Source organism: Mizuhopecten yessoensis, unplaced genomic scaffold (genome assembly GCF_002113885.1).
Source record: "Mizuhopecten yessoensis strain PY_sf001 unplaced genomic scaffold, ASM211388v2 scaffold4723, whole genome shotgun sequence".
In the NCBI taxonomy this organism is placed as follows: domain Eukaryota; kingdom Metazoa; phylum Mollusca; class Bivalvia; order Pectinida; family Pectinidae; genus Mizuhopecten; species Mizuhopecten yessoensis.
Window position 1 is genome coordinate 124,317 of NW_018405689.1, and position 23,446 is coordinate 147,762.

The 23,446-nt window shown below is 34.4% G+C and overlaps 1 protein-coding gene across 4 annotated transcripts in view; it reads left to right on the top strand.

Moving 5' to 3' along the window:
* Nucleotides 1-23,446, top strand: part of LOC110449626 — a 45,996-nt gene that overhangs the window by 17,857 nt on the left and 4,693 nt on the right. For 3 of the 4 annotated variants that reach the window (XM_021496604.1, XM_021496605.1, XM_021496603.1), the window contains exons 3-12: nucleotides 4,781-4,979; nucleotides 10,569-10,639; nucleotides 12,810-12,926; nucleotides 13,762-13,839; nucleotides 17,318-17,357; nucleotides 17,624-17,899; nucleotides 18,990-19,084; nucleotides 21,563-21,691; nucleotides 22,094-22,168; nucleotides 23,337-23,372. In XM_021496604.1, the coding sequence (XP_021352279.1) occupies nucleotides 4,781-4,979; nucleotides 10,569-10,639; nucleotides 12,810-12,926; nucleotides 13,762-13,839; nucleotides 17,318-17,357; nucleotides 17,624-17,899; nucleotides 18,990-19,084; nucleotides 21,563-21,691; nucleotides 22,094-22,168; nucleotides 23,337-23,372 (1,116 nt within the window). Of the gene's footprint in view, nucleotides 1-4,780; nucleotides 4,980-10,568; nucleotides 10,640-12,809; nucleotides 12,927-13,761; nucleotides 13,840-17,317; nucleotides 17,358-17,623; nucleotides 17,900-18,989; nucleotides 19,085-21,562; nucleotides 21,692-22,093; nucleotides 22,169-22,657; nucleotides 23,129-23,336; nucleotides 23,373-23,446 lie in introns of those variants that run through there. The other variant, XM_021496606.1, reaches the window with a different exon arrangement.

The following is a 23,446-nucleotide window of genomic DNA, read 5'->3' on the forward strand; positions in this document are numbered from 1 at the left end:
GGGTTGTCAATGTGGGGAAAAATTGAGCATAATGGTGAAAATACATGATTTTTAAAGAAATTTCTCATGGTTGGGGGTTTCATGACGCCCAAAAAACTCCTCTGGATCCGCCACTGGGTAATTAAAGTTTCTATTATGCTTATGTTGAATTATCGACTGGAGTAAGTATAACCTCAAGCAGAATAAATGCTTGGCGAGGTACATATAGTTCGTGACGATAAATACTATCTATAATTCTGTATGTGATGTTTTCTTTTTTGTTAGGCTTTCAACTTTCAAATTGCACTTTATTTCTAAATAATAATTGTACAGAGACACGCAATTTTACGTTATCATTGCGTTTATGGTATCATGATATCCCAATCCACTCTTTATAAAAGTATTACAGAACATATTCTATAGTTTTATAATGATATCACACTACACATGTTGTATTACAGTACATATTCTATAATGATACCACAATACACACGGTGTATTACAATACACATTCTATAACACAATACACACGGTGTATTACAATACACATTCTATAATGATACCACAATACACTCGGTGTATTACAATACACACTCTATAATGATAACACAATACACATGTTGTATTACAGTACATATTCTATAATGAAACCACAATACACATGTTGTATTACAGTACATATTCTATAATCATAACACACTACACATGTTGTATTACAGTACATATTCTGTAATGATAACACACTACACATGTTGTATTACAGTACATATTCTATAATGAAACCACAATACACATGTTGTATTACAGTACATATTCTATAATCATAACACACTACACATGTTGTATTACAGTACATATTCTATAATGATATCACACTCCACATGTTGTATAACAGTACATATTCTATAATGATACCACAATACATATGTTTTATTACAGTGCAAATTCTATAATGATACCACAATACACATGTTGTATTACAGTGCAAATTCTATAATGATACAACAATACACATGTTTTATTACAGTGCAAATTCTATAATGATACCACAATACATATGTTGTATTACAGTGCAAATTCTATAATGATACAACAATACACATGTTTTATTACAGTGCAAATTCTATAATGATATTCTATAATGATACCACAATACACACGGTGTATTACAGTACATATTCTATAATGAAACCACAATACACATGTTGTATTACAGTACATATACTATAATGATAACACACTACACATGTTGTATTGCAGTGCAAATTCTATAATGATACCACAATACACATGCTGTATTACAATACACATTCTATAATGATACCACAATACACATGCTGTATTACAATACACATTCTATAATGATACCACAATACACTCGGTGTATTACAATTCACATTCTATAATGATAACACAATACACATGTTGTATTACAGTTGTATTACAGTGCAAATTCTATAATGATACCACAATACACATGTTTTATTACAGTGCAAATTCTATAATGATATTCTATAATGATACCACAATACACACGGTGTATTACAATGCACATTCTATAACACAATACACACGGTGTATTACAATACACATTCTATAATGATGCCACAATACACTCGGTGTATTACAATACACACTCTATAATGATAACACAATACACATGTTGTATTACAGTTGTATTACAGTGCAAATTCTATAATGATACCACAATACATATGTTGTATTACAGTGCAAATTCTATAATGATACAACAATACACATGTTTTATTACAGTGCAAATTCTATAATGATACCACAATACACATGTTGTATTACAGTGCAAATTCTATAATGATACCACAATACACATGTTTTATTACAGTGCAAATTCTATAATGATACCACAATACACATGCTGTATTACAATACACATTCTATAATGATACCACAATACCCATGTTGTATTACAGTCCATATTCTATAATGATACCACAATACCCACGGTGTATTAGAGTACATATTATATAAGGCTCCCACAATACACATGTTGTATAACAGTACATATTCTATAATGATAACACAATACACACGGTGTATTACAGTACATATTCTATAATGATCCCACAATACACACGGTGTATTAGAGTACCTATTATATAAGGATACCACAATACAACATGTGTATTGTGGTATCATTACAGTACATATTCTATAATGATACCACAATACACACGGTGTATTAGAGTACATATTATATAAGGATACCACAATACACATGTTGTATTACAGTACATATTCTATAATGATACATAATGATATCACACTACACATGTTGTATTACAGTCCATATTCTATAATGATAACACACTACACATGTTGTATCACAGCACATATTCTATAATGATAACACACTACACATGTTGTATCACAGCACATATTCTATAATGATAACACACTACACATGTTTTATTACAGTACATATTCTATAATGATACCACACTACACATGTTGTATTATAGTGTATATTCTATTATGATAACACACTACACATGTTTTATTATAGTGTATATTCTATTATTACAGTACATATTCTATAATGATAACACCCTACACATGTTGTATTACAATACATATTCTATAATGATACCACAATACACATGTTGTATTACAGTACATATTCTATCATGATACCACACTACACATGTTGTATTATAGTGTATATTCTATTATGATAACACACTACACATGTTTTATTATAGTGTATATTCTATTATTACAGTACATATTCTATAATGATAACACTCTACACATGTTGTATTACAGTACATATTCTAAATGATAACACACTACACATGTTGTATTACAGCACATATTCTATAATGATAACACACTACACATGTTTTATTACAGTACATATTCTATAATGATAACACCCTACACATGTTGTATTACAATACATATTCTATAATGATACCACAATACACATGTTGTATTACAGTACATATTCTATAATAATACCACAATACACATGTTGTATTACAGTACATATCCTATAATGATACCACAATACACACGGTGTATTACAGTACATATTGTATAATGATAACACAATACACATGTTGTATTACAATACATATTCTATAATGATACCACAATACACATGTTGTATTACAGTACATATCCTATAATGATACCACAATACACACGGTGTATTACAGTACATATTATATAAGGATAACACAATACACATGTTGTATTACAGTACATATCCTATAATGATACCACAATACACACGGTGTATTACAGTACATATTATATAAGGATAACACAATACACATGTTGTATTACAGTACATATCCTATAATGATACCACAATACACACGGTGTATTACAGTACATATTATATAAGGATAACACAATACACATGTTGTATTACAGTACATTTTCTATAATGATACCATACTACACATGTTGTATTACAGTACATATTCTAAATGATAACACACTACACATGTTGTATTACAATACATATTCTATAATGATAACACAATACACACGGTGTATTACAGTTCATATTCTATAATGATAACACACTACACATGTTTTATTACAGTACATATTCTATAATGATACCACAATACCCATGTTGTATTACAGTCCATATTCTATAATGATACCACAATACACATGTTGTATTACAGTACATATTCTATCATGATACCACACTACACATGTTGTATTATAGTGTATATTCTATTATGATAACACACTACACATGTTTTATTATAGTGTATATTCTATTATTACAGTACATATTCTATAATGATAACACTCTACACATGTTGTATTACAGTACATATTCTAAATGATAACACACTACACATGTTGTATTACAGCACATATTCTATAATGATATCACACTACACATGTTGATTTACAGTACATATTCTATAATGATAACACACTAAACATGTTGTATTACAAAACATATTCTATAATGATACCACACTACACATGTTGTATTACAGTACATATCCTATAATGATACCACAATACACACGGTGTATTACAGTACATATTCTATAATGATAACACACTACACATGTTGTATTACAGTACATATTCTATAATGATACCACACTACACATGTTGTATTATAGTGTATATTCTATTATGATAACACACTACACATGTTTTATTATAGTGTATATTCTATAATGATACCACAAAACACATGTTGTATAACAGTGTATATTCTATGATACCACAATACACACTATTTTTACTTTTTCACAACACATGTGATAACAGCATTACAATGTAAAGTACAGATGTCCCGTTAAAACATATAGTAATATGTATGCACCTGGGACAGTTGTCTATTTTTTAAATCTCCAAATTGCATGTAATTCAATAATTTTATAACGTTACAGTACATACTTGTATATGTTTGAATTTTAGTATATGTTATATCGTGTTTTACAGTTATAATACATGTACTACTTGAAGGCTTTCATCAGATTGACTTTTGTTTTGATTTACTGTATACACTTCACTCATTCATGCACGAAGAAGGCTAACTATAGAAAACGAGATCCGCCAACATTTTAGTAACGGATCTAGTTACAAAAGATGACACTTTTTTCACGGTGTAAAGTATTAGGTTACAATCACATGTGTCGATCTACCTACACACTCCCATCGTGACTTTATAGGTCACAACGTACGTGTGTAACGTAGGGAGACTTGTTTATGTGTGGCAGGCACGTTAGAAATATATGTACGAAACAATGGCTACAGACTTGAGTTTATTCTTTGCTAGACACAGTATCATCACCGTCCGGAAGAGGCCCGTACTACTGCTGTGTATGGTAATGATGCTGATGTGGACATTTCACTTGTTTGACCACGAGATACCCCAAAACGTTGACAGTGACGTGGAATCCTTTGAAGTCAGAAAGCTATGGGAGTTTGACGCTGGTCCAGAGACGTTTGGACAAGTACAGATGGTTGACGATTCGGTAAAACGTTTTTGGTTTGTTTGGTGTTTTTTGTATTTGTGATATATATATAAATTTGTTCTGTTTTATTACATTAAGTGATTTTTTTTTTGTTTTTTGTAATTCAAAACAATAATACATATGTAGCAGATAAGATAAAAACATATCAATGTTTCACTTCTCGCCCAGGAATATATGGAGACCGTTACTTAATATGGAACAATAGTAAAATAATTAACATATTCTTAAATTACGACTTTGTTACAAAACAATATGATGTTGTACACGGCACGTACATTTATAGATATTTCATAAAATCTTATGGGTTCGACAGCATTTGCATAAATTATATAACACCAGGTGTTCTAGGCATCCCTTTTTTGTATTTGTCAAAATATGATGTTGCATTGTTCTAGTTTGCTATTCAGTCCTTTTAGTTAACCGTGTATGAAAGCTTTCCCTATACTATTGACTACATTATATCAGGTTCGTGACGAAGAAATCTACAGTCTGCCCGTAATTCGTTCACCGAATGGCCATTTTTATTTTTAAGATATTATCTTTTACTCGTGTTGAGACTGGTGTAGTCACGCATTGTTACTTTCAGTACTAATGTTTGATCTGTCCTCTATTCCCACACTTCTGAACATCGGAAATTGTTGATACGAGAAGAGAATGGCCATATGTTGCTTGGCCCACTGATACCTGTTTTCAGTGCATGGCTGATACACCCGTGACACAATAAGTGTGAAACCAGAGTATCTACATTACGGGGCAATATGAGAACAGACTGCCTATATCATACACCCGTGACACAATAAGTATGAAACCAGAGTATCTACATTACGGGGCAATATGAGACAGACTGCCTATATCATACACCCGAAACATACACAACACCATTAACGTAGGTTTCTCCAGAGACGTATAATACGTCTCTGGTTTCATCGTCGTGTGACGTCCCGGTCCATGTAATCCGAAATTAAAATGAGATCCTCGAAAAATCAAAAGGGGTTCCGGAAAGATAAGAGTCGTCTGTTTCATCGACGACACTCGCCATGTGAAACGTGTGAACCAAGTCAAAAGAAAGTAATGATACGTCAACAAATCGACATCTTGGTAGTAACAACACAACAACAAGTGAACTGATACCGAAGGTTTAATATAGCTTACCTAGGTTACATATATCAGTATATCAGAAACACTATTCTGACCTTAGTAATTTTAACGGCTCATACAAGGATTTAGGTGACATGGATATAGGTGACAAGGATTTAGTTGACAAGGATTTTGGTGACATGGATATAGGAGACAAGGATATAGGTGACATTGATTTAGGTGACAAGGATGTAGGTGACATGGATTTAGGTGACAAGGATGTAGGTGACATGGATATAGGAGACAAGGATATAGGTGACATGGATATAGGAGACAAGGATATAGGTGACAAGGATTTAGGTGGCATGGATTTAGGTGACAAGGATTTAGGTGACATGGATATAGGTGACAAGGATATAGGTGACAAGGATATAGGTGACAGTGATTTAGGTGACAAGGATATAGGTGACAGTGATTTAGGTGACAGGGATATAGGTGACAGTGATTTAGGTGACATAGATATAGGTGACAAGGATTTAGGTGGCATGGATTTAGGTGACAAGGATATATGTGACAGTGATTTAGGTGACAGGGATATAAGTGACAGGGATTTAGGTGACATAGATATAGGTGACAAGGATTTAGGTGGCATGGATTTAGGTGGCAAGGATTTAGGTGACAGGGATATAGGTGACAAGGATTTAGGTGACAGGGATATAGGTGACAAGGATTTAGGTGACATGGATATAGGTGGCATGGATTTAGGTGACAAGGATATAGGTGACAGTGATTTAGGTGACAGGGATATAAGTGACAGTGATTTAGGTGACATAGATATAGGTGACAAGGATTTAGGTGACAGGGATATAGGTGACAAGGATTTAGGTGGCATGGATTTAGGTGACAAGTATTTAGGTGACAGGGATATAGGTGACAAGGATTTAGGTGACAGGGATATAGGTGACAAGGATTTAGGTGGCATGGATTTAGGTGACAAGGATATAGGTGACAAGGATTTAGGTGACATGGATATAGGTGACAGTGATTTAGGTGACATAGATATAGGTGGCATGGATTTAGGTGACAAGGATTTAGGTGATAATGAAGATACTCTTGACAAAGGAATTATATTCAACCTCTACTTCAGTAGTAAATATTGGACACTTGTAGTTAGAAATTATTTGATTTTTATTTTCCTCTTGCTATTATCGCTTTTAAATAAAATTGAAGAAGCTTGCAAATTGCTTTTTGTGTTTCAAGTAGATTGGCTTAGCGATAAATCAACTTTTCACACCAAAATGGTCTATAAAGTAACGATACACGTGAAACTTTGATGGAGATGAAGTTATCTTTCAAAGTTTTGGAATATAGCAATTATAATAAAAATTTGACTGGTTTTGAATCCGTCTTGTTTACCTAACAGCTATCGCAGTCCTGTAGCTAACAGTGATTACAGAAGTATGTTGCCTGTCAAGTCACAATAAACAATAGCATTGGATGCCGAGGTTTATTTATGTGATCGTTTTCAATGCCAGGTATCTTATGTTTACCCCATACTTTTCATGCATATTTAGCAACACTTTATACGTTTAAAAAAACCCGACAAATTACTATCATATAACTGCATATCTAAACATGATTTTTCGAGTACTGCTTTTGCGATATTGCAGGGGTTACCGGCTCTCCTCGCTCATCAAACTTGGAATTCTAATAATTAAACTTAATAACTGGGTAACAACATTGATAAATTACTACATTTTGTATTGGCTATATTTCAATTACACAAGCTGTTTTTAAACAAAGGTCCTTTTACTGAGTCATACTTTTTTTGTTTGTTGAATCAGTATTGATACTTAATTTCCACCTGTATGCAAAACTTAACAGTGTATTGAGTATGACCTGGAGATCCGCTTGGCCTCCTGTCAACAGAACTCTGTGACCGCATATACAACTGAACAAAAACCACTATTTTGCAACTCTGTACATCAAACAAATATTTTCGTAGTCATGCACGGCACACCTGAAAACTAATCTGGACGATATTTTCCCTTTTTGTACACACACGTACGTTGTTCAGCACACCAATACGAATGTAAAGTACGTCTTTAGTCGCTTAAAGATATTTTTTAGCCGAAGGTCAGATAATGAAAGTAAACAGCTTCAAACTAAATTCTTAAAAGTACGTTTAATGGCAAAATATTAACATTTGGAAATACAAATAAAAACATACAAGTCCTTTTCCCATCGACATTGAATTCAGCAGCATGCATGTTTGTTTTTTTCCACTGAATGCTTCAGTGCACTGTAGTCATTGATGTGTCGTGATGTTCCGGACATTTCCAAAGCAACTGTACGTAACGTGATGACAGTTAACACCGACTTATTTAAATGTACACGAGCCGACTGAGGGACTCGATCATTATCAATGGACACTAAGTAATGGTTCCAACAGTCGTGTTGTTGACACCCAGGTCTTCTCCTGTTAGTTTTAGCTTAATCGTTGATATTGTTGTATGGTATTTAAAAAGTATCAAATTACAAGTGCATAATAAAGTGTCAAATGTCTACAGAATCACGAAATATCAACGGCTTCTTGATTGGACATTTAAAACTAATCCGTCTTTAGGACAATGTCGCTCTTTCCTCTCCAGTTCCTTTGGGATATATTATATATTACACATAACACACATCACTGGTGGAACTCATTAGGTAAGCTAAGTCTGCTTGATAAAGGAACGGTATCTGATTAAAGTCAAATATAATTGAAAAAGAGTAATTATCACTAGAGGAAAATTCACAAATCAAAGTCCATCAAACGGGACCAAGCAGTATTCAAAACAAAATTAGAATCATTGATGGACAAAACGAATTCCATTGTTGTCTACCCCATGTTAAGGAATTGGATCAGTTGAAAGACGAAGTTAATATTATTTTAACTTTAAATTCAACTTTCAAAAGAGAAAAATTAATATAGAAAATTAATATGAATTGGCCTTACTATCGTCTAATGACCAAATATTTTGGCATGACTTTGACTTCTTGTTAAAATGAGCCTTTAAAATGACGAAGGCGCGCTGACACAACGTATTAAACCTTCGAGATGGTTTATGGTTTTCACTTTGAAGTTAGATCCTTTGCATATATTAAAATCAAGTGTCTAAATGTGAAAAAAAACCGAATAAGTAATAAAACCGGCTTTATCACTATAGTTATATTCACCGAATTAGTAGTAAAACCGGCTTTATCGCTATAATTATATTCACCGAATTAGTAATAAAACCGGCTTTATTACTATAGTTATATTCACCGAATTAGTAATAAAACTGGCTATATTACTATAGTTATATTCATCGAATTAGTAATAAAAACGGTTTTATCACTAAAGTTATATTCACCGAATTAGTAATAATACCGGTTTTATCACTAAAGTTATATTCACCGAATTAGTAATAAAACCGGCTTATCACTATAATTATGTTCAATGATTTTGTGATAAAACCGACTTTATCACTATAATTATGTTCAACGATTTTGTGATAAAACCGACTTTATCACTATAGTAAAATTCACCAAATTAGTAATAAAACCGGCTTTATTACTATAGTTATATTCACCGAATTAGTAATAAAACTGGCTTCATCACTATAATTATGTTCAACGATTTTGTGATAAAATCGGCTTTATCACTGTAGTTATATTCACCGAATTAGTAATAAAACCGGCATATCACTATAGTTATATTCACCAAATTAGTAATAAAATTGGCTTCATCACTATAATTATGTTCAACGATTATGTGATAAAATCGGCTTCATCACTATGGTAGTATTCACCGAATTAGTCATTAAACCGGCTATATTACTATAGTTATATTCACCGAATTAGTAGTAAAACCGGCTTTATCACTATAATTATGTTCAACGATTTTGTAATAAAACCGGATTTATCAACATAGTAGTATTCAACGAAATAGTCATTAAACCGGCTATATTACTATAGTTATAGTCACCGAATTAGTAATAAAACCGGCTTTATCGCTATAATTATATTCACCGAATTAGTAGTAAAACCGGCTTTATCACTATAATTATATTCACCGAATTAGTAATAAAACCGGCTATATCACTATAGTTATATCCACCGAATTAGTAATAATACCGGCTTTATCACTATAGTAATATCCATCGAATAAGTAATAAAACCGGTTTTACCACTAAAGTTATGTTCACCGAATTAGTAATAAAACCGGCTTATCACTATAATTATGTTCAACGATTTTGTGATAAAACCGACTTTATCACTATAGTAGAATTCACCGAATTAGTAATAAAACCGGCTTTATTACTATAGTCATATTCACCGAATTAGAAATAAAACTGGCTTCATCACTACAGTAACTTTCTCAGGTTCCTAGTGTCTGTATCACTATAATCTAATTCGCAAAGTAACTAATAAGTTCTGTGACTTACCTGAAGGTTTCTCGTTAACAACAACTTTTTTATGAACTCACAGATCGTTATGATTCCGGAGAAGTGGCAGCTGGAGGTGCTTGCTTTGCCCAGACTGGCAGAACTATACAAAAGGTGAGTAAAGACTGGCAGAACTATACAAAAGGTGAGTAAAGACTGGCAGAATTATAAAAAGGTGAGTAATGACTGGCAGAGCTATACAAAAGGTGAGTAATGACTGGCAGAACTATACAAAAGGTGAGTAAAGACTGGCAGAACTATACAAAAGGTGAGTAAAGACTGGCAGAACTATACTAAAGGTGAGAAAAGACTGGCAGAACTATACAAAAGGTGAGTAAAGACTGGCAGAACTATACAAAAGGTTAGTAAAGACTCGCAAAACTATACAAAATATGTTTGATGATTGGTAGGGCTATAAAAAAGATGAGTTAATCAAGTGTCAGAAGAGACGATATTCACAGAGTATAAGACCACCAGTTTTAGAAGTGACGATAGAGTATAAGACCACCAATGTCAGAAGAGACGATATTTACAGAGTATAAGACCACCAGTGTCAGAAGAGACGATATCCACAGAGTATAAGACCACCAGTGTTAGAAGAGACGATATCCACAGAGAATAAGATCACCAGTGTTAGAAGAGACGATATGCACAGAGTATAATACCATCAGTGTTAGAAGAGACGATATGCACAGAGTATAAGACCACCAATGTCAGAAGAGACGATATGCACAGAGTATAAGATCACCAGTGTTAGAAGAGACGATATGCACAGAGTATAATACCATCAGTGTTAGAAGAGACGATATGCACAGAGTATAAGATCACCAGTGTTAGAAGAGACGATATCCACAGAGTATAAGATCACCAGTGTCAGTAGAGACGATATGCACAGAGCATAAGACCACCAATGTCAGAAAAGACGATATGCACAGAGTATAAGCCCCCCAATGTCAGAAGAGACGATATGTACAGAGTATAAGACCATCAGTGTCAGAAAAGACAATACCCACAGAGCATAAGACCCCCAGTATTAGAAGAGACGATATGCACAGAGGATAATACCATCAGTGTCAGTAGAGACGATATGCACAGAGTATAAGCTCACCAGTGTCAGTAGAGACGATATGCACAGAGCATAAGACCACCAATGTCAGAAGAGACGATATGCACAGAGTATAAGACCATCAGTGTTAGAAGAGACGATATGCACAGAGTATAATACCATCAGTGTCAGTAGAGACGATATGCACAGAGTATAAGACCACCAATGTCAGAAGAGACGATATCCACAGAGTATAAGATCACCAATGTCAGAAGAGACGATATGCACAGAGTATAAGACCACCAATGTCAGAAGAGACGATATGCACAGAGTATAAGATCACCAGTGTTAGAAGAGACGATATGCACAGAGTATAAGACCACCAGTGTCAGTAGAGACGATATGCACAGAGTATAAGACCACCAATGTCAGAAGAGACGATATGCACAGAGTATAAGACCACCAGTGTCAGAAAAAACAATATCCACAGAGTATAAGACTACCATTGTCAGTAGAGACAATATCCACAGTGTATAAGACTACCATTGTCAGTAGAGACAATATCCAATGTCAGAAGAGACGATATGCACAGAGTATAAGCCCCCCAGTGTCAGAAAAAACAATATCCACAGAGTATAAGACTACCATTGTCAGGAGAGACAATATCCACAGAGTATAAGACTACCATTGTCAGTAGAGACAATATCCACAGAGTATAAGACCACCAGTGTTAGAAGAGACGATATCCACAGAGTATAAGACCATCAGTGTTAGAAGAGACGATATGCACAGAGTATAAGATCACCAGTGTCAGAAAAGACGATATGCACAGAGTATAAGACCATCAGTGTCAGAAAAGACAATATCCACAGAGTATAAGACCATCAGTGTTAGAAGAGACAATGCACAAGTCATATGACCATTGACACCGGGAATGCTCCAATGAGAGAAAAATACCGGGTACAAAATTAAAGATAATGTAAAAAGATTAAAAGGTTTGCAAGGTGACAAACCTTCTAACAGTTTATATCATTTACCTAAAAATGTCAAGGATTCTTTGCGCGATTAATGTCTCAGTGAGCAAGATATAACATATAGGTATTTATACATAATATATACCAAATATACATTTGAACAATGATTGATACCTACACTAAGAGTAACATATCGATGTCACCCTGTAATATGACGTAGACATGTATACGACTAGAATATGATGTATTTCATGATTTTTTTCAGAAACTTGAATAATCTTCAGATATTCTGCCCGGTTAAAACAGTCTTTGGTGGAACTCACGATGGCTGGACCGTGTGTTCAACGGAACAACAGAACAAGTGTGTCGTCTATCTGATCACGTGAGTACAGTATCGTACGGGATGAATATTGTGTCACTTGTGACGTCATCGCACGTGATTATTTATCAATTGATGGTATAATTGATAATATAGTAATTAACTATGCAATACAAAACGAAGTCAGGAGGCATATTTTATACAATTTATTTAGCTGATGCAAAAAGCCAAACAAAGGAATCATTTTGACTACACAATATGGCCATCACGTTCATTTAGAGTTCATCGGTGGTACTAACGGTGTAAAGATTTGCCGATCTATATCTTAGGTGTTCCTGATTGATGTCGAAAAGAGCAAAAGGGAAAAGGTGTAAATAAAACCCTTTAGTTGTTATGTTAGGAACATAAGACCATTTTACAGCCACAGATAATCTATTCTTAGACTTTTATTTTGTATGTAAACAGTGCATTAATCACGTATATCTACTCGGGGACTGACAGTTTACTACCGTGTGATGTAAACGAAAATAATAAAAATCAGTTATAGCTACTCGGGGACTGACAGTCTACCAACAGAGTCAACTACCTTGTGATATAGCTACTCGGGGACTGACAGTCTAACAACAGAGTCAACTACCTTGTGATATAGCTACTTGAGGACTGACAGTCTACCAACAGAGTCAACTACCTTGTGATATAGCTTCTCGGGGACTGACAGTCTACCAACAGAGTCAACTACCTTGTGATATAGCTACTTGGGGACTGACAGTCTACCAACAGAGCCAATTACCTTGTGACGTAAGGGAAAATACTAAAAATATGAGCAAACGTATTACCGATATGCTGAACTGGATCTATGTTTTTTTTGAGTATTGATTTACAATATTATCTGTTACAGGAGTAATCCAGGACCCAGTAATTTTTTGTCGGAACTCAAATCCATATGGGGATGTCACGTCAATAAGATAGACCAAAAGTAAGCATCAATGTTCTGTCGAGGCAAAAAGCTGTGTCTCGTGGCGCTTTAAGTTATTTACATCGAAAAATCTTCCTATATATTTATGGATTGAGAATGATGACAATGAAACAGAACTTAGCAGTTAGGAGACCAAAAGGATTCATTAGTCAGAGCTATGAATAACTGTTTCCATTCCGATCACGCCATTGTTGACGTCACACTATTGTATTTCGCTCTCATCAAAATGAGCATCGTTCTACGTTTATGTTATTAGATATTTAAACGAGAATACCGGTATTCCTGTGATGCGAGGTGATTTAGATTGAAAACAAATTAGAAAGTCTTTCTGTCCGTTTATCTGATGCGTTTTCAACAAACTAGTTAATCAATGTTTGAACTGTTTTGCGGGAATATGGTCGTACCTTATTATCGTCGTCATTTATAAAGGTTGTTATTTATTACGGTTGTCATTTATTGCGGTTGTCATTTATTATGGTTGTCATTTATTATCGTCGTCATTTATTATCGTCGTATTTTAATAAGGTTGTCATTTATTGTGTTTCCTTCAGACGACAAAGGTCAACGAATCATCATTCATGAGTCTCTGTCTAAAGTTTTTCCTCTTGACCAGAACAGTTTTCGATCGAAAATCATTCGCAAGTAATGTCCTTTGTGTTCTGCTTTCTTTATTATCTGTTCATTGTGCGTGAATGGTATATGGTAACACCAGTGTGTGTGAATGGTATATGTTTACTCCAGTGCGTGAATGGTATATGGTTACTCCAGTGCGTGAATGGTATATGGTTACTCCAGTGTGTGAATGGTATATGGTTACTCCAGTGTGTGTGTGTGAATGGTATATGGTTACTCCAGTGCGTGAATTGTATATGGCTACTCCAGTGTGCGTGAATGGTATATGGTTGTTCCAATGTGTGAATGGTAAATGGTAACTCCAGTGTGTGAATGGTATATGGCTACTCCAGTGTGCGTGAATGGTATATGGTTACTCTAGTGCGTGAATGGTATATGGTTACTCAAGTGTGTGTGAATGGTATATGGTTACTCCAGTGTGCGTGAATGGTATATGGTTACTCCAGTGTGTGAATGGTATATGGTTACTCCAGTGTGCGTGAATCGTATATGGTTACTCCAGTGTGTGTGTGTGAATGGTATATGGTTACTCCAGTGTGTGAATGGTATATTGTTACTCCAGTGTCCGTGAATGGTATATGGTTACTCAAGTGTGTGTGAATGGTATATGGTTACTTCAGTGTGTGAATGGTATATGGTTACTCCAGTGTATGTGAATGGTATATGGTTACTTCAGTGTGTGAATGGTATATTGTTACTCCAGTGTCCGTGAATGGTATATGGTTACTCCAGTGTGTGTGAATGGTATATGGTTACTTCAGTGTGTGAATGGTATATGGTTACTCCAGTGTATGTGAATGGTATATGGTTACTCCAGTGTGTGAATGGTATATTGTTACTCCAGTGTCCGTGAATGGTATATGGTTACTCAAGTGTGCGTGAATGGTATATGGTTACTCCAGTGTGCGTGAATGATATATGGTTACTCCAGTCCAAAGAACCACTGTCATTAGTTATTATCTGTACATTGTGCGTGAATGGTATATGGTTACTCCAGTGTGCGTGAGTGGTATATGGTTACATCAGTGTGCATGAATGGTATATGGTTACTCCAGTGTGCGTAAATGGTATATGGTTACTCCAGTGTGCGTGAATGGTTTATGGTTACACAAGTGTGCGTGAATGGTATATGGTTGCTCCAGTGTGCGTGAATGGTATATTGTTACTCCAGTGTCCGTGAATGGTATATGGTTACTCAGTGTGCGGGAATAGGATATGGTTACTCCAGTGTGCGTGGATGGTATATGGTTACTCCAGTGTACGTAAATGGTATATGGTTACTCCAGTGTACGTAAATGGTATATGGTTACTCCAGTGGGCGTGAATGGTATATGGTTACTCAAGGGTGTGGGAATGGTATATGGTTACTCCAGTGGGCGTGAATGGTATATGGTTACTCCAGTGTGCGTGAATGGTATATGGTTACTCCAGTCCAAAGAACCACTGATATTAGTTATTATCTGTACATTGTGCGTGAATGGTATATGGTTACTCCACTGTGCGTGAATGGTATATGGTTACTCCAGTCCAAAGAACCACTAATATTAGTTATTATCTGTACATTGTGCGTGAATGGTATATGGTTACTCCAGTGTGCGTGAATGGTATATGGTTACTCCAGTGTGCGTGAATGGTAGGTATATGGTTACTCCAGTCCAAAGAACCACTCCAGTTTAAACATATTTTATTGATACAAAAGGATTGGGCACAAGTTATTAAACTTATATGAAGCCCTCTCCAACACATGTTACAAACATTTATATTAACAATTCGAAGATGGCAGACTTTCAACATCGTGATAACAAGTATATTAAAAACAAAATATTATTGCACAGGCATGTTGTTTTTATCATATTCAACTAGAGTGAGAACATGAAAGGGGATAGAGAGAAACAGAGAGAGACAGAGAGAGACAGAGAGAGACAGAGAGAGAGAGAGAGAGAGAGGGAGGGGGGTTAGAATCTTTTCGTATTGTCAATGTATTTCTGAGTATAATTAAAAATTTGTTCATTATCATTATTAGATAAGTTTGAATCACCAAACATCAAGGTTTGTAGGCTGAGTGGAATGTATGCATTCAAATTCCTGAAAAGTTCAACCCGTTGTCGGGCATAAAGATTACAGTTAAAAAAATAATGGTTTGCATCTTCACAGTAAAAACCGCATTCACAACGTTGTTCTTTAATAATGTTCACTCTGAATAAATCGTGTTTAAGAGAACTTGATTTGTTTCTTAATCTACAGTGTAAGATGTTAGTTTTCCTGTCACCAAAGAGAAAGAGATGTGAAAAAGTTGAAACGTGTTTTTTTACGAAGAGTATCTCTAAACGTGCTAAAAGTTCCTAACTGTCTAATGTTAGTATCTAAAAGGTTCCTGAGTCTTATAGTAGCTGGGAAGTAGGAGTTGTTTGTTATTTCCAGTCGGTTATTGGGTAGCGTGTAATCGGAGTTTCTTAGAGTGAATCTGGAGTTTTCAGAATTTAAAGGTGGAAGAAGGTCAGAAAGATATGGTGGGGCTAGTCCATTGATATCAGTTAAGCGTGTGAATATTTTGTACACTAGTATTTTTGGATAATTTTGGTGAAAGTAGAGGTGCCTATTTGGGCCTTTTGGTGGCTATCACCGAAAAGATTTTTTTTGTATATACATGTCTTTGGGTTATGCCGACGTGATATGATATGAAATTAAGGTCAGCTTGGAGACCATTCCGAGATATGAGGTATCGCACTCGTGAGACATATAAGGTATTCAACGGGAACTTGTAATCTGATTCAGACAAACAAGATATACAAACACATATATCATCATTTTGTTATAAAAAAAATACATGGTTTGTTATATTCAGGAACTGTACGGAGAAAACACTGCAGCGCATCAGTGCCGAGGTAAGTCTAAAACCTTTCACTTCTCTATTGTTTTATACGAAACTGTGTACTGATATTGTCAAAATGTATATCTGAGCAGTAATTACCAAACTCTACGATAATGCTATTTGAATATTTGTAAAAAATAAAAAAATAAAATCTTGAAACAGACACTTTATCCACCCCCTTGCAACAGGTATATTTAAACAAAAAAGTAAAGATGCGGCAGATTTTAAAACAAGTTTATCATGATTAAAACATTCTCTATCGTCTAATTTTTATACCAGAAAGTGATAGACATATTCGCCGTTGACGTGGACGACTCGGAGGCTATTTTACTTGAGAGAATGCTGGCTTTGGGCGTGATTAGTAAAGTGAAACAACTGTTAGTAACATTCCATGGGGACATGGAGGGTCAGTTAAATGCTAGACAATACCAGGACAGATTGACTTTACAAAGAAACCTACTCCACCTGGGGTATCGGATATTCCACCGCACGAGGAACACCCAGTGCACGCATTGCGACAAGGTCCCAAGACCTGGCTGTGTCACTCTTAATATGGTAAGTTCATGCTGTACAGAAGAAAGATATTTTCATTTTTTTCGCCCCGTGCATGTTAATATATTCATGTTTGTGAACAAAAGTGTAACAAAACATAAAACGTAATATGAGTGCTTCGTTTGTGTAGCACATAAAAGTGTTTTGTTGTTAAGAGACGAAGTATACCGGTTTCAAATGTCCCCGAACCGCTATCGTACCAAAAACTGGCCAGGCTTTTGCATAAACTGATATATAAAATTCTGAACGAATAGTTCTCGAATGGTCATATTAACAAATCGACGACAGTCTGTTTTGTGGTCACATTTAACCACTTAATAACACTGTAGGTGGGAGATACCTTACTACTTATCGAACAGCGTGTGTGTGCTAATAATTTACTACCAAACCAAGAGTTATCACGTAGTAATAATATTCAACCAATAAATAACTCCTGTTGATACAGAAATGCGGTTGCATATAACCTCCTTATTATGTAAATTACAAAGATTTGAGAAAACAACTTTTTGTTTTATAAATTAACAATGAATGAAGTGATTATATTACGAACCATGTGACTACTCAATAGAGATAAGTGTGAACATCAAGGTTACGGCAAATCTCGTGCACTGAATAATCCTCCAGCGGAGCATACCATATTATATCTTGAAAGACAAGTAATTGATACAGTCTGATAAAAAGTAAAAAGTGAATCCGTTCAGCTTCCCGAGACAGAGAAAATGAAGAAGAAATAATAAAGAGAGACATAAATATCGATGTTCATGTCAAGAAAGAAAAAGGGAATAAAAAGTACAACGGCATCCCATAATAAACACCCACTTCGAGAAAGTGTCTTCGTGTGGTCATAATTTATTGCAGCAATCTATTAGTAAATCTCTAGGTTGACATATACAAGTGCTGTAAACAATGCATTGTTTGTGTAATGACCTACACTTGTGTTCAGGTACCAGTCGTTTGGAGTTATATAGATTTCCTGTGGTATTTCAAAAGGAAAAATAAACGTTATTGAGATAGTGCGTGCAGTTAACTCTCTACCGTACAGGGTAACTACACACGTAGCTGTTCGTACAGATGTTGTGTTTTATTTCAACAGATGTTACCTTCACAAGTGAAAGCCCCTATCGTGATACCGCCAGAACACATTCTCGGTAACCTTACCTCCAACCAGCTCAATCGATATTACCATAGGTAAGTATACTATATATCAACAGTAATAATCATGGGTAGGTAAACTATATATCAACAGTTATAACCATAGGTAAGTATACTATATATCAAAAGTTATAACCATGGGTAAGTATACTATATATCAACAGTTATAACCATAGGTAAGGATACTATATATCAAAGGTCATAACCATAGGTAAGTATACTATATATCAACAGTAATGATCATGGGTAGGTAAACTATATATCAACAGTTATAACCATAGGTAAGTATATTATATATCAAAAGTTATTACCGTAGGTAAGTATACTATATATCAACAGTAATGATCACGGGTAGGTAAACTATATATCAACAGTTATAACCATAGGTAAGTATATTATATATCAAAAGTTATTACCATAGGTGAGTATACTATATATCAAAGGTTATAACCATAGGTAAGTATACTATATATCAAAAGTTATATCCATGGGTAAGTATACTATATATCAAAAGTTAAACCATAGGTAAGTATACTATATATCAACAGTTATAACCATAGGTAAATATACTATATATCAAAAGTTAATACCATAGGTAAGTATACTATATATCAAAAGTTATAACCATGGGTCAGTATACTATATATCAAAAGTTAAACCATAGGTAAGTATACTATGTATCAACGCTTATTACCATAGGTAAGTACCCGGAGAAAACCTAAATGGTCGGGCAGGTGACCCCAACTTTTTCACGTCCGATCGGGGAATTGAACCCCGGCCGCCTTGGTGAAAGGCAAGTGTGCTATCCATTGCACCACCCGACCAACTTTTGTTCAGTTTTGTCATATGTTTTTGATAAATTAGATATGAGGGGGAATGGGGGAGAATGGCCATAACAGTTTTTCAAACCATAATATCCAGTTCAAGTTTGTCAAGCATGTCAATATTTGCAAAACATCATGTTACAGAATGGGTTAAAAAAGTAGACATTTTTATCACATAAATCATACTGTCATTAAATTGAAAGGCTGGGTTTTCTCTTTGTTTTTTTTAAACATCCAAAAAGCTGTTGTGTCCTTTAGGACATCATCCTTTGTAAAAAGTTACCACTTTGAGAATATGCAACGCAATGATTAGTTAAGACTATCGACGAGATATATGGTCTGATCACGGAGTGTAGAGATATATGGTCTGATCACGGAGTGTAGACTTAATGTTGGTTTGATGCTGTTTTGAACACAAAAACAACTTTAGGTCACAACATTCACTATCAACAGTAATTATGGAAACTATTCCGCTCTAACTGTAAATGTTAGTTTTAGGAAACAAGTAATATATTATGCAGTCCACAACATATAGAGTTTCCAGATATGCTTTAGTTTTGTTAATTCAAAATAGAGTGGAGTTAGGGTCCATTGTGATTAAAATACACAGCAGTGAGATTCGTCCTTACTCTATTCAGCCCTCGAAATATAACTCAAACCTATCGTGCTGTTTTTGTTATTAATTATTCATCAAAGCCATTCAGGTATAACAAACAGGTAATAAAGTCTTACCTTGTCCAAGGATATTACTATATGGGATGTACACAGCCTTTCTTTATCTCTTTGTTTACATTAACTTATTACTTCTGCCATTTATTTAAATGTGATCAGATAATTCTAGGTTTTTTTATTGGAATGTAATTAGTATGCTAATTAACAGGTTAGTGTACAGTGAAATCGTTACCGCCATAATGATAGAGTGTGAAGAAACCTTATTATACTGTCATCATTTTACAATAGAATAACCTGTTATACTGTCACCATTTGTCATTGTTTTATAAAGAGGCTAGGCAATATATCGTGAAAGATGTATTAAGAATTGCTAAAAGAAATCGGAAAACGGAAGTAGCAATTTATAACGCAATAGGATTTCCTTTTCTTGTTATCCATTAGGTTATGACACATATAAAGAGCAAAGAGTATAAAATAACCTTCTAACTGGGCCCTGGTTTTCACACGTCAATTAACAAAGGGAATTTGTTTTACTTTCTTCTTTATTTCTAATCATTCAAATCCATATTATTTTATAATGCCTACCAGATTTCCACACATCTATCATAATTGCCTTTTGGTTGTTTTTTTTTATTTTCTTATTCTACACTTCATGCCTTGTTAACACATGGTGTAAATCTCTTTTTGTATTATTTCCATTACGATTCCTCGGTCTATGTCTGTTTGTATTATTTCCATTACGATTCCTCGGTCTATGTCTGTTTGTATTATTTACGATTCATCGGTCTATGTCTGTTTGTATTATTTACGATTCATCGGTCTATGTCTTGAAATACTTCATTCATACAGATGTTAACAAGTTCCACTCAATACTACAATCTCAGAGAGTATGCTTTTTACTCCGCAAAACGAGCTTGACTCTTGGATTTGACAGGTCATGTCTTCATCTATTTAGTTTGTGTATGACCTGTCAGGTTTTGAGCTTTGATTTTATAAAAAAAAAACTCTTTCCGTATAGATATTTGTTGACGACACAGACGTTCTGTAAGAAGCTATCTCCGATGGGTGATATTGGGCGAGGCGGTTGGGAAGTGTGTATAGACGAGCCGTACAGTCCCGCTGTACCCTGTCTGGTATACTCCTTCGGGTGAGTAGCACGCTAGAAAGACATCTTATAACCCATCAGTATAGCTGATAAGATGTCATGACCACAGAATCGTGGTGTGATGTTTTGGTATATAGATATAAAAAGGATTTTTACAGGAAGAGATTTTTTTTAAATAAAGCGATCCACACCCTGTAGTCATGAGCAGATCAAGTCGGCTTGGTATACAAGTAAAATTATTTTGGTTCAGGTTAAAAGAAACAATCGTTTAAGACCTTTAAAATTAGGGCAATTATATAGCATTGTAATACAAAGAATGAATTATATTTCTGAACATGTGTTAGAATTCACCGATTTTTACTCTGATCTCCACAGTCAGCTGAACTGTACAATAATTAACATGAAGTTCTATGTGAACTGATGGACTCGATTTTGTGACTATAGGACAGCTGATGATTGGGCGTTCGACAGCGCACTGGCCAACCATTTCGGGTGTGAAGTACACAGTTTTGATCCAAGGTAACACTTAATCAAGGGTATTTCTTACTCAGTTTCCAATTATCAAAACCCATTTATTTGATATTTAAAGGAAGGTATCAGTTACAAAAATAAGAGGCTTATGTATAAGGAACATTATTTACGGATTAATATGAAGAAGAGAAAGTGTTAACTTAATTCTCTTTTAATTCTTTTACGGAAACTGTTTCTGAAGAATTCACCGTTTACATCAGAAATATACGAGGTTAATACTAAAGTCTTACACAATAATTACATAATGACATTTTCCGTAAGTCGACTGCAATAATTGTCATTTTTTTCTTTTACAATATGGGATCTTAGATGAGTTACGGCTTCATATGATATTTATTAAGAGAACATAAGAAGAATGATTCCATTTAAGCGAAATTCTGTAAAAAAAAATAAAAATAACTAAGTGCCATATCTTAAAAAAAATCACATACGAACAGAAATGGAAACGAATTTGGGTTCATTCTTATATATTACTAGGTATATATTGGACTGATCGCACATACATGTCGTCCTCATATTGACGTCATGTCCATTGTCTTCAATGCAGCGTCATAATGGAAGAATTTAACTCTGACAGTCGGTGATGTTATATGAAGTAATACGCAGACACAATGTCTGGTGCATTGACTGCATAACACGGAATGATGAACTATATCAATTAATCACACGATGTTTAATTGTATGTATATAAACTTATGGAATATAACGCTTTTATTACGTTATTATATTTAGAATATTCATAAAATGACATCACAGACTATCTGATTATGGTATGACGTCGCATGGAGTGGCGAATTGTTAACGTCGAGAATGACCTGGAAAAACCTCATTTTTTTCAAAAATATTTTCAGATATTGGCAAAATTCTTGATCTTATGGTTATAAGAATCATGAGTTCGTTTCTATTTTGCAAGGGACTTGCTTAAACGAAATGTTTTAAATACGTTTCAAATATCTCCTTTTAAATGGAAGATTGTGAAATATTATATATCTATAATAAACATCTCAAGAAAAATCAAAATATCAAATATATTTAACAACAATTATGAAACAAGTTTTATCAATTAAACTTATTGTTATTGAAATTGAATATCTTTCATCGTTTGTTTTCTAGTGGTTACTTTATATTGATGATGTAACCGTTCCGTTTATTACAGATATCGAAATACTAAAGAAGATACCAACGATACCAGGTAATGCACTTCTTTTTTGGTATATTAACAGTGATATTATAATCCAAAACGTAGTTCCCGTATACAATTAGATG